The following is an 18,159-nucleotide window of genomic DNA, read 5'->3' on the forward strand; positions in this document are numbered from 1 at the left end:
ACTTTTGGTGTCAGTCACCACCATCATTCCATAGTAAGTTTTAGCCCATAGAATAATGGAGCATTATTGATCTCAAAGGTAAAGAAACATATTGAGAAACAAGTTCACATATAATGACCAATGCGTAGCATCCTTTCGGCCATTTAAAAATGAGACACGAAAGGAATAATAGTTGAATCGCATTGGAACCCCCTTTTATCTTTGTAGCACTATCTAAGTGAGTTAACAAAATGTCTTATGGACCACGAGTAGCTCTGAAACAGAAGCATCCGCCAGAGTGATCCTCAGGAATCATACCACCACCGCGGCTGGTGTCTATCGCCTCCAAGAGCTTCACAACTTCATGCATCTCTGGTCGTTTATCAGGGTCTGAATCCCAACATTTCCTCATAATATTTGCCAGCGGATTAGGACAGCAACGGGGTATTTCCGGGCGCAAGTCCTGCAACAAAGATATTAAAGTCGATTGAAGACTGTTATCCTGATTGAGATATTAGGAGAACTTGCTATCTTAAGTTGATAGATGTTTATAGATGAACAGGGAATCCAGCTACATGGAGAAACAAGAGGGGTATAAGCTACAGCAACAGAGAATTACTCGTCGAACAACAGCTGAGGATACTTCAACAAAGCTGAGATCAGGGTATGGCAGATCGCAGCAGTATATCTCCCATAAGCATATGCCAAAGCTATAAACATCACATCTTCTGTTGTATGGTTTGCCCTCCAGAACCTACAAATGCTACATTGTTAGTCTGCCTAAATCTGCCGCAAACATAAGAATAATTTCATCAGCCAATTTTACAGTACGTTATTGCAGAAAACTGAACAAAGTTAAAAAGCAAATTGAATGGATTTAAGTTGTATCATTGTCTTCCAGCATCTGCTTTCCAGAAAGAAAACTTGACGAAACAAAGGAAATAGCACCTCAGGGGCCATGTACCCAAGAGTACCAGTTTCACCAGTCATGTCCTTAGGATTCTGTGCCTCTACTCGCGCGACACCAAAATCAGCAATTTTGAGAGTTCGATGACTATCCAGCAGCATGTTCTCAGCCTTAACATCACGATGCACGATCTTTTTGGAATGTAGATAACTCAATCTGGGGAATTAAAAATTAAAACACTTAAAGATTTTATTTTGCCACTAAAGCAAAGCACAATCACAAGATAAAAGCTCACCCTCTTGCAAGGTCCAAAGCTAATTGAATCACAGTCTTATAAGCAAGTTTGTTTCGCCGATTTTTAAACAAATACTGCTTCAATGTTCCACCGGCAAGATACTCAACAACAACACAGCATGCTCTGGCTGGAAGAGAAGTATAGACATCACTTGCTTGTGGAATCTTCAGATCAGATGTTCCCATTGATGCCCCAATAAACTGCAAAAATTCATGCTACTCGTCAACCTAACCGATGAAACGAAGAAAGCAGCAATGACCCAGAAGAAAGTGACAGGTTTTATTCCCACCTCCACATTGAGATTGGACCTTGGGTTAGTGAATTAGTGATTAAAAGACAACTGTTTCCAATAATATGGCTCTAAATGAATTCTTGTATCTGAAATAGAATCATGTCATATTCTTTAGTAGTCTGCAGTAATTCCTACCCTTGTAACATTTGGATGGGAAAGCTTATGCCAAACAGCAACCTCCTGCCGAAATGATGTTCGAAGAGCAGCTGTTTCGGCATCATTGGCAACCCCATCTTCTCCCCAGTCCAATAGTTTAACTATAATACAAAGAGGAATATCACCGTTATGCAATGCAAGCTCAGACGTAAAGAACTACACATGCATGTGTGGAAATTTAATACTGCAATACATGGACTAATTTATGAAAGAGAACTAGCTTCATAACTGGGTAGAGAATGTAAAGGTGACGCAAACTCAGAAATGGTTCCATAACAGCAGAATGCAAAATAGACATATCGAGCTTTCAAAATTCTCGAGTACCTGCAACGTCCTGGCCATCATATGTGCCTCGATAGACAGTACCAAAAGTCCCTTTTGCAACGACGTACCTCATGTCCAGCTTAGATAGATCAATTTCCCATTCTAGATTAAGTTTCTGAGAAGCACTCTTTTCCTTAATCCACACCTTAGAGAATGTCTTCTCCAGCTGTATATCCAAGCTCTTGAGATCAATCTTGTCGGCTCTAACATACATGTCCTTACCACTGGATCCTCCAAGATCCTTCAGTTTAGAATCTGCTCCTCCCTCCTTCATCTTGGCTACAATTCCTGCGCTCCCATTCTCCTCTGCGCTTCTTATATCCATGGAGTATTTACAAGAATTCTACAACCCGTTCGATTGAGGAAGATCTGTGATACAAAATTTCGTCAATTAAACTCTTGATGGGATAAAGGACAATAAAATTTCAATGCCCACCAACGATTATAAGACGTGTAAACGTCAAAACATCAAAATTTAAGTAAGCTTACGGCCCAAGATGCCGAATTTTCGAGGACAGAAAGATTCTTATCCAGTGAGATGAAGAAAAGATTGAAAATAAAGAAACGGGGATTTCACTGCAAACCCAGAAATGGGAACGTATGGAATCAGACTCGAAAAAAGAGGAGGGGGAAGAGTAGAAGAGAAGGGAAAATTAGGGAAGTTGATCGATGGGGAATTAAATGAGAGGAGAGATAGGAAATTGAGTGGAGGAAACGGCGCGAGATTTCTGCCGTAAACGTAGTATTCCATTGGCGGGAAGGAATCAAGGAGAGAAAAACGCCTAATTTTGGAGACAATACTTTGCTTTGACAAATCATAACCCCCTCGGATTCCTTCTATTTATTCGTGTACTCACTCAGACGTGGGTTGGGTTGGCCTCAAATTGTGATACAATTTGTTTCTGAGAATTTTTAGGCCCAACTGCTCAATTGGAGGCCAAGCCTCGTTGTCGGCCCAGGGTTTCTCTTCCTTTTTCAGTTTTAACAAATTAAAACAATAAAGTTGGTTCCTTGTTGTCATATGAGCTGTTTCCGTCACTATTCTATCAGATAAATAATAACATATTAACATCATAGGAGAATTTGTCATATAACCTCTTTTTTTTGGAGAAATTTGTCATATAACTTTCGCATTTCTAATCGGAGACCCTCCCACGTTATAGTATAGATGTTTTCTGGAACATATCGTATCTATGGTAAAGGTACACTATTCCATTTTTCTCAAACAAATGGTGAAAGGCAATTAACCACCTCAAAGGGTTTCTTTGTCTTCTCCATCTCTCTCTTTCAGAACAAAAAATTGAGTGTCGATGATGAAAGAAGGACAAAATTATAAACCCAAAACGAGAGAGAGAGAGAGAGAGAGAAGAAACCGTGCAGATTTGCACTCCGCTCGACTAAGTCAATGACAGCAGTAGAGATGGAAGCATTCAATTTAAAAACTCCAATAAAAATATTTGCCTTACTCATAGCCAGACATGTGAGGCAAATTTTTAATCGCAGAACCGGTAAAATCTTTCCAAGGTTTCACCTTCCATTGTTGTTTCGTCTGGTTCTCAATTTCCTGTGTGTGCTTTCCTCTTGGCCAGCACCAAAGACACATAAAACAGGGAAGATAGAGAAAGGGAGAAAGATTGTTGCAAAAATGGGGTGAGAGGTGATCGTGAAAGGCAGCTGCTTGTCCGAATCCCTAGTCGTTATCTTGGCCGATGGTATACTTCTTTTCCATAAAGATTGGATATTTTTCCCCTTCTGACTTCATTGCGAGCTTTTCTTCTGTAGTTCATTTGTGATAAGAAAGACTCGTTGGTTCTGCTTAGAGAACTTTTATGTTAATCAGTTGCAGTGAATCCAACTTCTTTGTTATTCTTGACGATTGGATTGGTTTAAATAATGGTGGTATTGGTTGTTGAGATCTCGATTGGCATAAATAAGCCACCAATTGTTTTTACTTGAAAACTGAAAGGAGAATCATAATAGAAAACAACGAGATATGTTAATAGTAATATCAAAAGGAAGTTCCAGAAGACAAGTGACCAGGGATATGTTAATAGTGTGCTTAACCACTTTGTTTGTTTGTCCATCAAAAGAAATTTATGGACTATTTTTTTTTCTTGTTCCACTTTCTTCACCCATTTAAATTGTCTTCACTCTTCATTTGGTATGCAACAAAAATACAGAACCTTAATGTGACTTATTCTCCTCCTCAAGGTTTCTCTGCCATAAAGCTGTTTTTCTTTTAAAAAAACTTTGTGATCCTCTGAAATGTCTTCTGTCTTCTTTATTTGTCATTGGATACAAATTAACATCTAGTAAATGCTCACATCAACACAGTTTAGCTCTTCTTGTGGCTTGGATCTATCACTTAATTCCTGACTGGTCCAAACCGGATTGTGTCTGCCATTCATAACAGATTGTTTAAATTGCTTGGTCGGAATCATGGCAACTTTATCACATTCTGAATCAAGACGCCAGCACTCATGGAGCCCAAAGAACTCCAAGTGGCTTCAGGACAATCTTACAGGTATTTGGTCATTTCATCTTTCTTTGTGGTGTCTTGAGGAATCTATGATGTCCTGACTAATGTGTATAAAGTTTGAATTTATTTTTTTCCCATCTTTCTGCAATGATGTTTCTCTCTGCATATTATCTCAAGCAACACTACTCTGCATTATGATAATGTTTCCTGTATTTTAAAAGTGCACTCAATAGGAAAAATCATGTTACTTGAAGAAAAGAGATAAAAGAGGCACCGAACGCCAGCCATATCTTAATAATGCTTGCTTAGATCACTTCTCAGTAATAAGGACAAGCTGATAATTTGGTATCCCCTTCTGTCATTTGCTATTATTGCTTTATTGGGAATTTTGTTGGCCTGCCTATTCGAGTGATAAATATACTTTCATAAAGAGGTTCATTAGTCACTTGTTGAGAAGGAGTCCAGTAATAGCAAAACATACTAGATTAGGTTGTGTTTGGTAGAAGAGACAAAGTTCAATTTAATGAAATATGATGGACTAATGTAGCTTAATTCTTAACTTCTTAATAAAAAAACCTAGTAGAAGAGCTGGTGATTGTCCTACTTCTAAAATCTTTCCTTTAATCCGGTTGAAAGTTGGAAAGGTTTAGTACATATAAAATTTAGTGCCTTCTCTTGGGAAATATTATTCAACATTGTGAATTTAACCTCAAGTTATTTCTCTTTTATCTACTGGATGGTCTTCTCAGAAACTAAAAGAATGCTCTTTCCTGATACAGATATGGACAAGAAGGTTAAAACAATGTTCAAACTGGTAGAAGGAGATGCTGATTCCTTTGAGAGGAGTGCAGAAATGTACCATAAGAAACACCCTGAGCTTATGAAATTAGTTGAGGAGTTCCACCGAGGATACCGTGCTTTAGCAGAAAAATATGATCATGCAACTGGAGCTCTTCGCCTGGCTCATCGAACTTTTGCTGAAGCATCTCCAAATCAAATCCCAGCTTTGCATGATGAGTCACCATCCAGTTCTTCTGGCAATGAGGTGGAACCCCACAGTCCTGAAAATGAAATGCCATCATCAAGAGAGGTTAAAGAGAAAGACAATCTGAATAATGAGATAAAAGGTCTACAAAAAGAAATATCTTGTTTATCAACAGAGATTCAAAATCTGAAGGACCAAATTGTGTCAGAATCTGAACGTGCTGACAAAGCTGAAAGTGAAGCCCAAAGCCTCAAAGACAAACTCTTGCATATATATTCCGAGAAAGATGCAGCTCTTTCTCAATATCAGCTATCCGCTGAGAGATTATCTAATTTGGAGAATCTACTCTCCAACACCCAGAATGACTTCAAGAAGCTCACTGATGATATGGAAATAGAAGTCGAGAAGCTAAGTAATGCTGAAAAGCTCAACCATTCGCTACAGTTGGAACTGGATATGTTAGAGCAGAAAGTAAAGGTGCAGGAGCAAGATCTTAAAAAAAAGCAAGAAGACATAAAAGATGCTGAGAACAAACACAACTGTATGGATCTTGAGATATCAGTTCTTATCACGCTTCTAAGGCAAATAGGACTGGATGTAGCAGATCTAAGATCACAAAAATGTGTTCTTGAGCTGCAACTTGAGAATAGAGTCAATGAATTGTCTGATTTCCAGAACAAGAATCACGAACTCTCTGGGATGAATGAACAACTAAGGCAAGGAGTACAAATAAGCAACCAAAGGGCACAAGTATTGAAGTCTGAAATGGAGGTTCTAAGTGGAAAATTGGAGGACTTACAAGAACGTTACCAGACATCACAAGATGAAATTTGCAGCTTGATTGAGAAAAATCAGTCCTTGTCAAAGGAATTCTGTATTTTGATGGCAAAATACAATGGGCTGGAAGAGGAAAACAGCACCCTCATTGCAGAGGGAATGATGCTGGAACATCTATACTTGTTCTTCAGAAGTCTTAACAATGAGAGAGCATCAGAGTTCCAGTTGATTAGCAATGAGATGGATGCTCTTCATTTAGTCATGAATGACCTTGACCATAAGGTCAGAGAACTGAGCAGAAAAGATAGAGTGCTAGAATTGGAAAATATGCGTGTCAAGCAGTCTGTTGTTCACTTGGATGAGCTCTGGACTCGATTAAATCTGCTGATCTGAACATAATTAGATATGTTTGTGAAGAGTTGAGCCTTGAAAGTGAAAGTTGACTGAGGCTGTTGATACAATAGTATTTTCAGCTATCAGAAGCAGACAGAAAAAAACAAAAACAAATATTCAGTCCTTGTAAGAGAAGAGCATAGAATTGTGCAAAGTTCAGGCTCTTCAGCTAGAAAATAAATTCTCCAGATTATCTGAATGGAATGCCCAAAGGGATCATGAGATTGAGTGCCTTCAAGAAAATGAGGTGCTGCGTGGACAGATTGATGGACTGCAGGAGGCTGGAGGTCTCATAAACGGAACAGAGCGTCTGACATGTCAACAGCAGAAAGCAAAAGATATTGGAGCAATGTGAAAGAGAAATTCTAAGCTACGTTTTTCGTGGATCTTGAGCCATAAAGCTTGACTACCAATTCTTCCTGGTTTGCTTAGACTCAGTTAGATCATCTTAACTAAATTATGGCTCAGCTGAGCATTATGGTCTTCGCTGTGCCACGGCATTAGGTAAGATTGACAAGATCTACATGTATTCCTACCAATAATTTCATCGTGAAAGTCAGCATTACTCATGATAAATAGAGTGGACTTCAAGAAATATTTCATGAGTAGGAGGAGAACTCATACCGGTGGACCTCCTCGTTTTCTTGATCATGGGCTCTTGATGGTCCAACCTTATTATTGCAATTTAATAGAGACAAAGATTGCAGAAGAGACTGGAACCTCTCCTATTTTGGACTAATGCAAATGTAATTTTGATGGTAATAGTAGAACAAATTTGTTTGAGTTCTGACAGAATTATCAAAACCCATCACTTCTTTCGCTTGCTGTTCATGATTTCTACAGCTAGATTAAACAATTAAGCATTATCAACAGCAGACAAGAGAGACAAAAGAACCGACCAGATTGGTTGTCATCCAGAAATCTCTCCTATCATTAGGTCACTACAAATCTACAACGCTAAAAGTTCTGCCGAAGTTTTCCTTGTATTCCAGGAGCAATTAAAGTTGTTTAAGCCCCACTTCGTTATCCAGAATCAATCAAACATGCTGCATGCATCATGGTGATGTGGGTTCGCATTTTGGTCCGCATGTGAGGCCACAAAAATTCTGTCTCTTTCTAGCCGAAAGGTTACTTACTCTTATCAATACTCCCAACTTGATTCCTGCTGACGTGTACTGCTTCCCCTACCCAACTACCATTAACTCCTCGAGGTTGTGGTTATCCCTACGAACGAATTAATATCTTGGCCAGCACGAAGATGCCATAACTACTCATGCATGTAACACCGCAATGGTATAATCTATAGTAAAATCTACTTCACATAGAAACTCTCAATGCTTAATAAGATTAATGTAGTCGTACTTGGTACGTGCATCATATTGAAGTCAACACATATATACTCAAATCCATGAGCTAGAGTATGTGTATCCTGGTGGCTCTAAAGCGGGTTACATTAGCTATTAAATATTTATATGGCAGATCTAGAGGAAGACGTGTTGCACATAAAAGAGATGCTTAGAATATATGATTTCATATATATATATATACATATATATATTTGCTAGCTGAGGCAGCCCCCATCACCTGGCACAAGAAAATATGGGTTCGAACCAGCGATTACACCTTAACTACGTCTTAATCAGATGGTTATATTGTTAACTTGTTATAATTCGGTGGCATTAATGTGTATAATTTCGTGTCAAAATTGTCATCTCCTCTCCGCACATATTATTTTGACACAAGACAATGAAAGAGATGTTGGGAAGTGATAATATTAGAGAATTTTACCACACGGTGTTAGTTTCTGCATGCGACTCACACCAGAAACGTGGGCACGTGAGATCCTGCGTGGGCCCGACTAACTTTAACTGCGCGCCGACGGCGCCACCGCCCACCTTTCGAAATTCCACCAGAGGATCAATTCAGTTGTCAAATGCCCAAGGTATTTTGCGAAACTACCAAATTGCCATCCTTGAGGTTTTAAGGAGCACACACACACACACACACAAAAAAAAAGAATTTCTCTTCTACTTGATGGAGAAATATGATTAAATGCTCCTCCATTAGTCTTAGAAGAAATCCAAAATGTAGTTTACACAATAAAGTACCAAATTTGTAGCCTATCAATTGGGAAAGAGCTTGTCCAAATTGACCAGCTCAATTAGGTTGGGGAACTTCTCTTCAAGACCATAATCCAAATGCTCGAGAATATTTCTATCAAGTAGTGTCTTTTTGTGATATTATTGTTACGGGTGGGTATCTCATTCCATCTTTGTTTTCATTTAATAATAATAATACAGTGGGCCAGAAACCAGAGGTTCCAGTTCCAAGGACTAGATTGTAAATAAGGCTAAGTTTAAGGTCTCTTTTAAACGAAGACAGCACAAGAAACAAACAAAATTGCATCCGTGGGGCATTCTAGTAAATAAATCCAAAAGCAAACTACACTGAAGCCTCTTCGGTGATGACCCCACTCTTGTTCCTCAAGGAAAGAAATACCCCCGAAAAAGGATGAGAGAGAGGAAAAAGGAAACCATGGAGAGTTGCATTCCTCTTGGTCAAATCAAATGACAGTAGTAGAGATGGAAGCATTCAATAGAGCCGTTTCCCTTAGGCTTAGTCTTTGCCTTGCCCATTGCCAGACCCATGAGACGATTTTAATCTCATATTAATATCTTTCGCAAAGCCCAATAGTTCCTGAGAACCAACAATATTTATCCAAGATTTCACCCTTTTTTCGTCGTTTCGTCGCCTGCTTCTCCGCCGCTCCTCCTTTTTCCTGTGTGCAGCCTCTGCTTTTCTCTTGCAAACACGAACAGAGGCAGAGAGAAGAAGAGATTGAGAGAGATTGTTCCGAAAATGGGGTGAGAGATGGACGAGAATAGCCGCTGGGCTCCATCATGGCGGCTGCTTATCTGATCCCCCCTCGTCTTCGTGGACGAGATGGTATGTTCCCCCTCTAAAGATTTGATCTTTTTCCTTTTCTGGTGAAAACCCAGTTCTTGTTTTTTTTTAATTGAGATATATCTAGTCGTTTATTCCGGTTTTTCTCTGATTTTTTATTCCAATGGTGGTTTGAAGCTTCTTGATGCAAAGATTTATTGGCTTTGCTTAAACAATCTTATGTTCACCAGTTGGACTGAAACTAACGTTTTGTTCTTCTTAATGGTTGGCATGGTTGACTCTCGGTTGTAATGGGTTGTTGAGATCTCGATTGGCAGAAAACTTATTAACTACTTTTAATAATAAAAACGCACCATATTGTCTTCTTCCTCATCTGTCTCCTTGCATGTGTTTCTTCTTGGACATTGGTTTTAATATAAGCAATCTTCTTTTATAATGCCAAATCAAATTTTCTTTCTTTAATTAAATTGTTTGTTTTAACTCGTCCATTCTTCCTGCAACAGTTGGAATCTTTTCCAGTAAGGAAAATAGGAATTTGAGCAGGATTGAGTCTCGCAATTCTGATATATATTCTTACTGTCAATTTCCTGGTAAGTTTATTTTTCTCACTACCTTAGTAGATGCCCTTTCTTAAGCATGTTCCTGCTAAAATCCGAACCCAGGAATATCATATCATCATCAGTAGATTATTTAGTACATTTTCAGTATAAAGAAACTAGATAATTGAGCTTAATTCCACCATCATCCACATTATTTTCATTGTCGCCATTTTTTTCTTATTAAAAAAATCAATATAGAAAGCAAGGAGAAATTAAAAGGACAAAAATAGTTCCTCTAGGAAGTAATATTGATAGAAAATAACAGCAGACAAATAGTCAAGGACATGCCCGTAATGTGCTTAAACCATTTATCAATCAAGAGAAAGTTCTCAACTTTTCATTTCCTCTGCACCTTTTTCACTTTCTTCTTTCTTCTCTCAATTTTCTTTTCTCTTTTCATTTTTTTAATGTTTTTAAACAGAATATAAAAACTTAATGTAGCTGTCGAAGTTTTGAACTTCACTTTTTCTGGACATGGCTGATGACTAACATGTAAATTTACTCTGTAATAATATTTTCTAGTATTTTATGCTTCCTGAATCAGATCTTCAGATATGTGATTTTTATGTTTCTTTCCCTGAATCTGAGAATTTCTTTTCCTCCTTCATAAAGCTGTTTTCTTCTTGCTTTCTGACATGTCTCCTCTGTCATACATGGCTATTAATCAGAGTGGCAAGTATGGGATTTCGATTGCATGATCAGATACAAGATTAGTACATCTATTAAATGTACACATCAATAGAGTGTAGCTCTTCTTGTGGCTTGGATCTATCACCTAGTTCTTTGTTGGCCCAAAATTGATGCGTTTATAGATCAAAACAGATTGTTTGCTTGCTTGGATTCATGGCTACTTCATCACATTCTGAACTAAAACGCCTGTACTCATGGAGCCCAAAGAATTCCAAGTGGCTTCAGGACAATCTTACAGGTAATAGGCCATCTCATATTTTCTTTCTTATATTTGAGGATAGGTTACATACTGAGTGTTGTGCATAAACCATAAAGTTTGAATTATTTATGTAACTGATAAAAGAAGTTTGGAAGAAGTGTAGGACTTGATTGTCAGATATAGTTTTTATAAGTTGGAACTTTCCATTTGGATGCTGACAGCTGATTGCAACTTTTAGTAGTGGTCATTGTTTATGCTTCATATTCATTTCTCTTTATTTTCTCCATGTAGAACAAATATCTTTTGTAATATCTGATAGAATCTGACCTGGCATTGAATCATGTAAGTGAGAGAGAATCCAACTAGAGCAAGCAAATTGACTCTTCAGCATCTCATCATTATTGAGTTACCTACATCATGTGTCATGCGATGCTAAGAGTATGACTGCTGAAAGATGGAAACTCTAAAATAACTTCTGTTTAAATCTTTGAGGAGAGTGACCAAGGGTAAAACCTCTAAATTGTCATACTGAAAGATACTTGAACAGAAGATGCTTTAGGGAGAATGGCAGGAGGAATGTGAGCCTGTTGATGATTACCTAAGATGGCAGCTGATCTGTCTGACAATTGTTTATAACGACACATCTGATGTGTTGCATGATGAACTGCATATATTTCAAGAGCTTTGAGTAAACTTTCCAAACAGAAAACATGGCTCTTCAGCTCCAACCTAGATCTAATTACCTAAAAATTAGAGAGATAAGGGAAAAAGAAACCAGTTATTCCAGTTCATAAATATGCAGCAGAAATAGAAGTCAACGCAGTTAAAATTGCAATCGATTGTTTATCAAGTTGCTAATGTTATTCTGATTTCAATGAAATACTCTTTTTTCTTACAGTAATCTCTTATCTAGCTAATAGACTAGCTGACACTAATATGCAACATGGAACTCGAGCTATTTCTCTTTTATCTACAGAATTATCTTCCCAAAACTAAAGGGATGTGCTTTTTCTGAGACAGATATGGACAAGAAGGTTAAAACAATGATCAGAATTTTAGAAGGAGATGATGATTCCTTTGCAAAGAGAGCAGAGATGTACTATAAGAAACGGCCTGAGCTTATGAAAATAGTGGAGGAGTTCCATGGAGCTTATCATGCTTTAGCAGAAAGATATGATCACGCAACCGGAGCGCTTCGTGTGGCTCATCGAACTATGGCTGAAGCATTTCCATATCACATTCCCTTAGCATTGCCTGATGAGTCACCATCCAGTACTGCTGGCAATGTGGAACCCCACACTCCTGGAATTCCTCCACATGTTCGTGCACCATTTGGTTCAGATGATCTACAAAAGGATGCATCAGGTGTGTCCTCACAATCTCCTTCTATCAAAAAGAATGAGATGTATTCTGAAGAAAGTGATGCTTTACCAAGCAGGAAAGATCTGAAGCAGTTCAATGAAATTCTTTCAGGTGGTGAAGGAACATCTCATGCAAACTTATCTGAAGGACGAGTGAGAAAAGGCCTTAATATCCAAGTGGAAGGCACAAAAGGATTTGAATATAAACATCGCAAGTCCAAAGACTTCAGGAAACAAGAACCCAAGGAGAAAGAAGATCTGAGTGATGAGATAAGAAGTATGAAACGAGAAATGTCTCATTTATCCACAGATATACAAAATCTGAAAGACCAGATAGCATTGGAATCTGAACGTGCTAATAAAGCTGAAAGTGAAACCCAAAGTCTGAAGGACGCCCTCTCGCATTTGTCCTCCGAGAAGGAATCAGCTCTTCTTCAACATCAGTTATCCTCCAAGAGGTTATCTAATTTGGAGTATCTACTCTCCAACACCCAGAATGACTTCAAGAAGCTCACTGATGATATGGCAAGGGAAGTGGAGAAGCTAAACAGTGCAGAAAAGCTCAACCAGACACTACAGTTGGAGCTGGATATGCTAGAGCAGAAAGTAAATGTGCAGGAGCAAGAGTTTAAACAAAAGCAAGAAGAGACGAAAGATCTCCACATTAGCCTAGAAGAAGAATTCCGGCAACGGATGGAGGCTGAAATGGCTCTCCTCTCTGTGGAGAAATTGTACTTCCAGTCTCAGCAAGAAGTGAAGAGGTTGATTTTGGAGATCCAAAAATTGAGTGAGCAGTTGAACGAGGTAGAGCAGAGGAAGGCGGACTTAGAGGATACAGTGTGCAAGATTAAGGAGGAAATTAATAACCTAAAGGAACAAAATGCCTCTTCTGACCTGATGATAGAAAATCTCAGAAGTGAAGTAAACTTGTTGAAGGAAATGAAAGAGAAACTTGAAAATGAATTGTGTTTCCATGTAGGAGAAAATGTAGATCTTCAGCAAGATCTGTTTCATCAGAAAGAAGAAAGAAATAATCTAGAACAGAAAGCCCAAAGACTAAAGGAGCAAATTGAGGGACTCACAAATAAGGTTGAAACACTCCAGATGTTGGTAGAAGAGTTGCAGAATGGTAACATTGAACTGAAAGAGATATGCAGGAAGTATGAAATGGAAAAAGACCTTCTTTCCGAAAAGCTAAAAGATATGGAGAAAGTTTCTCTAAAGAGTAGAGTCCTGGAAAATTCTCTTTCAGATGCAAATGTTGAAATAAGATCTTTGAGAGAGAGGATAACAGCACTCGAAGCTGCATGGAAATCTCTCAACAATGAGATCTCCACGCATATTTATGAAAAGCGTAATATGGTTTCCCAGGTAGAGAACCTTGTTCAGGATATCGAAAACATATCAGCGAAAAATTCCAGCTTGGAGAAATTGTTATCTGATGTAAATGCTGAACTTGACCTTTTGAATGCAAAGTTGCAAGACTCTGAAGAATCACGCCATGTTCTCCTTACTCGTAACTCCATCCTGCTTGCCGAAAGGGATACTCTTCTCTCTCAGGTATAAGTTCAAGATTCATCTGCTCCATTAAGTCCTGATTCTTATGACTGGAAGTACTTTTCTTTTTCTTAGGAGGTCTATTTCCTTTTCCTTTTCCTTTTCTTTTTCTTTTTTTCATTTGATTGAGCATTCAGTTTATTAGTAGTTTGATTTTTTGGATAGTTTTTATTGGTAATTTATTTTCTTATTAATGCTCTACTGAATTTGTTTCACAATTATTCTGAGCAAATCCTGATCCACAAATTTTGTTTTCAGGTAGAAAGAATTACACTAGTCCTGAAAAACCTGGAGAGTAGGCATGCAGAACTAGAAGAAGAGAACTCATCTTTATCTAGGGAGAAAGATCTGACACATAATCAAGTCAAGGAGTTGCAAGATGTGTTGAACTCCAGCAATCAAGAACATGGATTCATCCTGCGATCACATGAAATGAAGATCATGGCTTTAGAAAACCAGCTTCATTTTCTGCAAGAAGAAAACCATATCAAGGAGGAGGAGCTCAAAGAGGAGCAGCTAAAAAACATGAGTGCTTTGATCAGCATATTTGTTTTGGAAAAAAGTTTGTCTGATGTGATAGACAAAAACTTAATTCTCTACAAAGAATGTCAGGAGCATATGGAGACATCTCAACTTTCAAACGATCTAGTTTTACAACTCAACAAGGAAGTTCTAAATCAAGGAAGAGAGCTACGATCTTTGTTGGAGCATAACGAGAAACTGAGAGAAGGGATTCACCAACTTACAAGGACACTTAAAATCAGCAAAGAGATGGGACCTCCAGACGCAGTCAATGATGAATTTATCTTGCAGAGTATTTGGTTTGAAATTAGAAATATTCAAAATTTATTAGCAGACACTGAGAACGAACACAATTATATGGATCTTGAGATATCAGTTCTTGCCACGCTTCTAAGCCAAATAGGGCTTGATGTGGCAGATCTAAGGTCACAAAAAGCAGTTCTTGAGCAGGAACTTGAAATTAGAGTTAATGAACTGTCTGATTTGCGAAACACAAATTGTGAGTTGTCGGGGTTGAATGAAAAACTAAGGCAAGAAATGCAAACAAGCAACCAAAGTGAAGAAGTGTTGAAGTCTGAGATGGAGGTTCTAAGTGGGACATTCTTGAACTTGCAGGAAGCTTATCAGACATCACAAAATGAAATTTGCAGCTTGATTGAGAAAATTCAGTCCATGTCAAAAGAGTGCGATATCTTTTTGGAGAAATACAATAGACTACAAGAGGAAAACGACATACTCGTTTCAGAGGGTGTGATGCTGGAACATTTATACTTGTTCTTCAGAAGTCTTAATGAAGAGAGATCATCAGAGTTGCAGTTGATTAACGATGAGATTAATTCCCTTCATTTAGTCAAGAATGAACTTGACCATAAGGTTGGAGAACTGAGTGGAAAAACTAGAGGGCTAGAAATAGAAAATATGCACCTCAAGGAGTCTGTGATTTACCTGGAGGAGCTCACTACTCGATTAGTGATTTTAGATGTTGATCTGAACACAATTAAATATGTGTGTGAAGAGTCCACTAATGAAATCGAAAGTGGAGAGAAGCTGTTGATACAAAATGACTTAAAGCTATCAGAAGCAAACAAAAAGATTCAGTCCTTGCAAGGAAAGAACATAGAATTGTGCAAAGTTATTCAGGCTTTTCAGCTGGATATTGAAAGTGACAAAGTGGTTAAAGGAGAGCTAGAAAAGAAGGTTTCAAGTTTATCTGAAGAAAATGCTTACATGGATAATGAGATTGTGTGCCTTCATCAAGCAAATGAGGTGCTGCAAGGACAACTTGGTAGATTGCAGAATGAGGTTGGAGTTCTTGCAAGCAGAGAAGAGCATCTGATATATGAAGTACAGAAAGGAAGAGATGAGGTGGAGCAATGTGAAAGAGAAATTCTAGTACTGCTAAGTGATAGCCTAGTTTCTGCAGCACATGCAGCAGTATATGAAGAAAAAGTACTTGAGCTGTTGATGGAAGGTGAGAGTCTTGCAATAAGTGCAATGACCCAAAGAGAGTTGCTGGACAAGGAAATCTCTTCAGTAAATGCGTATGCTGATGAATTGAAGAAAAATCTAATCGACAAGGAGGGAGAAAATATAGAACTGAAGGCTGATATGAATACTTGCTCATCTCTCATAACATTTTTGGGGGATCGCCTTGCTTCTCTGGAGGTAGACATTTTCTCACTATCAAAGCTTCCTGCATCAAAATCCAAACAGGTAAGCTATGTTTGTCTTTGGTGATTAGTAGCTCTTTCACGCATCATAAATCATGCTATGCAAGCAAAACAATTCAATTATTGTATAGTGGTGCTGTTTTTGTCCTTTAGACCACTGCATTTAGTACAAACATATTCAGATGCTCCACAGGTCTTGCTCACCATAGACACCCAGGTACCGGAGGTGTTAATAAAAATAGATTGAAATTTGTAATTTTGGTTTGTTCATCCTTATTTAGCCTTTTCCATTGGAAAGACTACTGTTTCTTTATTTGCTATCTCAAAGATGAATTTTATGCTCAAATTTCCTTGTGAGATATATTACCTGACCCAGCTAGGTGAAATTTTCTTTTTGACTCACTTAATCTGAATCTTTCAGGATATTTCTTTGGCATCTCAAAACTATGAGGAGATCAATATACTAAATGATCATCATGCCCCAGGGGCTCTCAAGTTGCAGAATTTCGTTTCCAAAGTTGAAGCACTTCAAAAGGTGATAATAGATACCAGGAGTCTGTTAGAACATGAATTATGTGATCCAACTGCTGAGTTGGAATCTGCAAAAGAGTTTAGAGAAAAAGATGGCTTAGGTAAAGATGTTGATGAAACTAGTCAAGATGCAAATTTGCAAATGGATGATGATGAGGTCTCCAAAGTGAGAAATGGGCAGATGATGAAAGATATTGAACTTGATCAGGTATCTAGTTCTTCGCCATATGATAATGGTGTTGGTCTATATTCCCTCAATGAGGAGGAAAATGCTGAACTTGATGATCAGATGCTACAATTATGGGAAACGGCCGAAAGAGACTGCAACAACAAGAGAGGAGATTCATCGTCGGTTGCTGCCCAGCCTGACATAGTGGCTTGGAAGGAAGTGAAGAGTGAATGCCCTTCTTCTGAACTAGCAGCAGAAAAAGAATTGAGCATTGACATGGTAGAACTAGAAATACCTAAAAGAGCTGCACAATCTCGGCAGGAATGGAGCAGAAAGGTTCTTGAAAGGCTTGCTTCTGATGCTCAGAGGTTGTCAACTCTTCGAACAAACATAGAGGAGTTGAAGAGGAAAACTGAGAGCTCCCGAAAGGGAAAGCGTCCTATAATTTCTGAGTACAATTCAATCAGAGCCGAGTTAACTGAGACTGAGGAAGCTGTCTTAGAGCTGATAGAAATTAACAGCAAGGCAAAAAAGAAGGCAGAATACTATTCTGCGTCATTTGATAGTGCAGCTCCCGAACAAGAAGAGACAGGTTATACCAGCAGAAGAAAAATCTCTGAGCAGGCAAAGAGAGGATCAGAAAAGATTGGACGGTTGGAGTTGGAACTTCACAAGATCCACTATATCTTGCTGAAACTTGAGGAAGAGCATAAGAACAGAAGAACCAGAGTTCCTGAGAAAAGAGTTCGGGTTGCTCTGAGAGATTATCTCTATGGAATGAAAGAGAGCCATAGAGAAAAGAAGAGAAAGCCCCTATTTTGGTTCGTGAGGTCTAAAGGCAAGGTTGACTACTAACTATTCTGTATTCAAGGAGAAGACTCTATGGAGCTACATCTGCCATCTCCTTGGTACATACCCAAACTAGTGAAGAACAAAAAAGTTTCAGCTCGTACATGCATAATTTGTGCCAATAAGCAATAGGTGATAGATGAGATATATCCTGTGAAGATTTTTTGAGATATGTATATCCTAGGCTCGATAAAGTTAGAATGAGCTGATTTTATTTTTCTTTTGCCTTTTTTGCCTTTTCCCCTATTCTCTCAGATACTGCATTCAGGGTGTAATGCAAACTATCATGTCATTGTTCAAAGTTCGACGAATACAATGCTGATGATGCAGCTGTAATTTTTATGATTTCCAAATGCATGAAGTTCTTTAGTTCTACATGCTTCAATTGACATGAAGGATGCTGGAGCTTTCATTCCAACAATTTGACTTTAGTTATTAGACTTTTGATGAGTTCCACAGAGAGAAAGTTTATGCGATCTACACAGAAAGATCAAGTGTGATTTAACAGCAACGACTCAAAA

At 38.3% G+C, this 18,159-nt stretch overlaps 2 protein-coding genes across 3 annotated transcripts; one reads left to right on the plus strand and one right to left on the minus strand.

Moving 5' to 3' along the window:
- Positions 1-48: 48 nt before the first annotated feature.
- Positions 49-5,414, minus strand: LOC140777993 (serine/threonine-protein kinase 54-like). 2 transcript variants are annotated; one of them, XM_073122483.1, is made up of 7 exons: positions 5,292-5,414; positions 1,954-2,322; positions 1,609-1,730; positions 1,182-1,381; positions 928-1,102; positions 599-733; positions 49-442 (listed from the first exon to the last, which is right to left on the minus strand). In XM_073122483.1, exons 2-7 carry the CDS (start codon positions 2,276-2,278, stop codon positions 236-238), a joined length of 1,164 nt encoding a protein of 387 aa, XP_072978584.1. In that variant the 5' UTR covers positions 2,279-2,322; positions 5,292-5,414; the 3' UTR covers positions 49-235. The 2 variants fall into 2 exon arrangements, with proteins under 2 accessions (XP_072978584.1, XP_072978582.1); XM_073122481.1 differs by lacking the exon at positions 5,292-5,414 and adding an exon at positions 2,443-2,746.
- LOC140778189 (protein NETWORKED 1D-like) lies at positions 3,519-18,013 on the plus strand. Its single transcript, XM_073122779.1, has 9 exons — positions 3,519-3,665; positions 4,367-4,477; positions 5,212-6,583; positions 6,777-6,874; positions 10,035-10,081; positions 10,913-11,018; positions 12,000-13,900; positions 14,156-16,132; positions 16,511-18,013. The coding sequence occupies exons 2-9, from the start codon at positions 4,393-4,395 to the stop codon at positions 17,642-17,644; spliced, it is 6,720 nt and encodes a 2,239-aa protein (XP_072978880.1). The 5' UTR covers positions 3,519-3,665; positions 4,367-4,392; the 3' UTR covers positions 17,645-18,013.
- The last annotated feature ends 146 nt before the right edge of the window (positions 18,014-18,159 follow it).

This window comes from Typha angustifolia, chromosome 15 (genome assembly GCF_048772165.1).
Source record: "Typha angustifolia cultivar Huaian chromosome 15, ASM4877216v1, whole genome shotgun sequence".
Taxonomy (NCBI): domain Eukaryota; kingdom Viridiplantae; phylum Streptophyta; class Magnoliopsida; order Poales; family Typhaceae; genus Typha; species Typha angustifolia.

Bases quoted from the DNA above. Each gene is read 5' to 3' on its own strand.
- LOC140777993 (XM_073122483.1), bottom strand. From the start codon at position 2,278: ATGGATATAAGAAGCGCAGAGGAGAATGGGAGCGCAGGAATTGTAGCC. The intron at 1,103-1,181 runs GTGAGCTTTTAT...TTAATTCCCCAG, and splicing joins GCTTTGGACCTTGCAAGAGG to ATTGAGTTATCTACATTCCA. The intron at 443-598 runs GTAATTCTCTGT...TCTTTGTTGCAG, and splicing joins CCTCAGCTGTTGTTCGACGA to GACTTGCGCCCGGAAATACC.
- LOC140778189 (XM_073122779.1), top strand. From the start codon at position 4,393: ATGGCAACTTTATCACATTCTGAATCAAGACGCCAGCACTCATGGAGC. The intron at 11,019-11,999 runs GTAATAGGCCAT...TTTCTGAGACAG, and splicing joins GCTTCAGGACAATCTTACAG to ATATGGACAAGAAGGTTAAA. The intron at 13,901-14,155 runs GTATAAGTTCAA...TTTTGTTTTCAG, and splicing joins GGGATACTCTTCTCTCTCAG to GTAGAAAGAATTACACTAGT.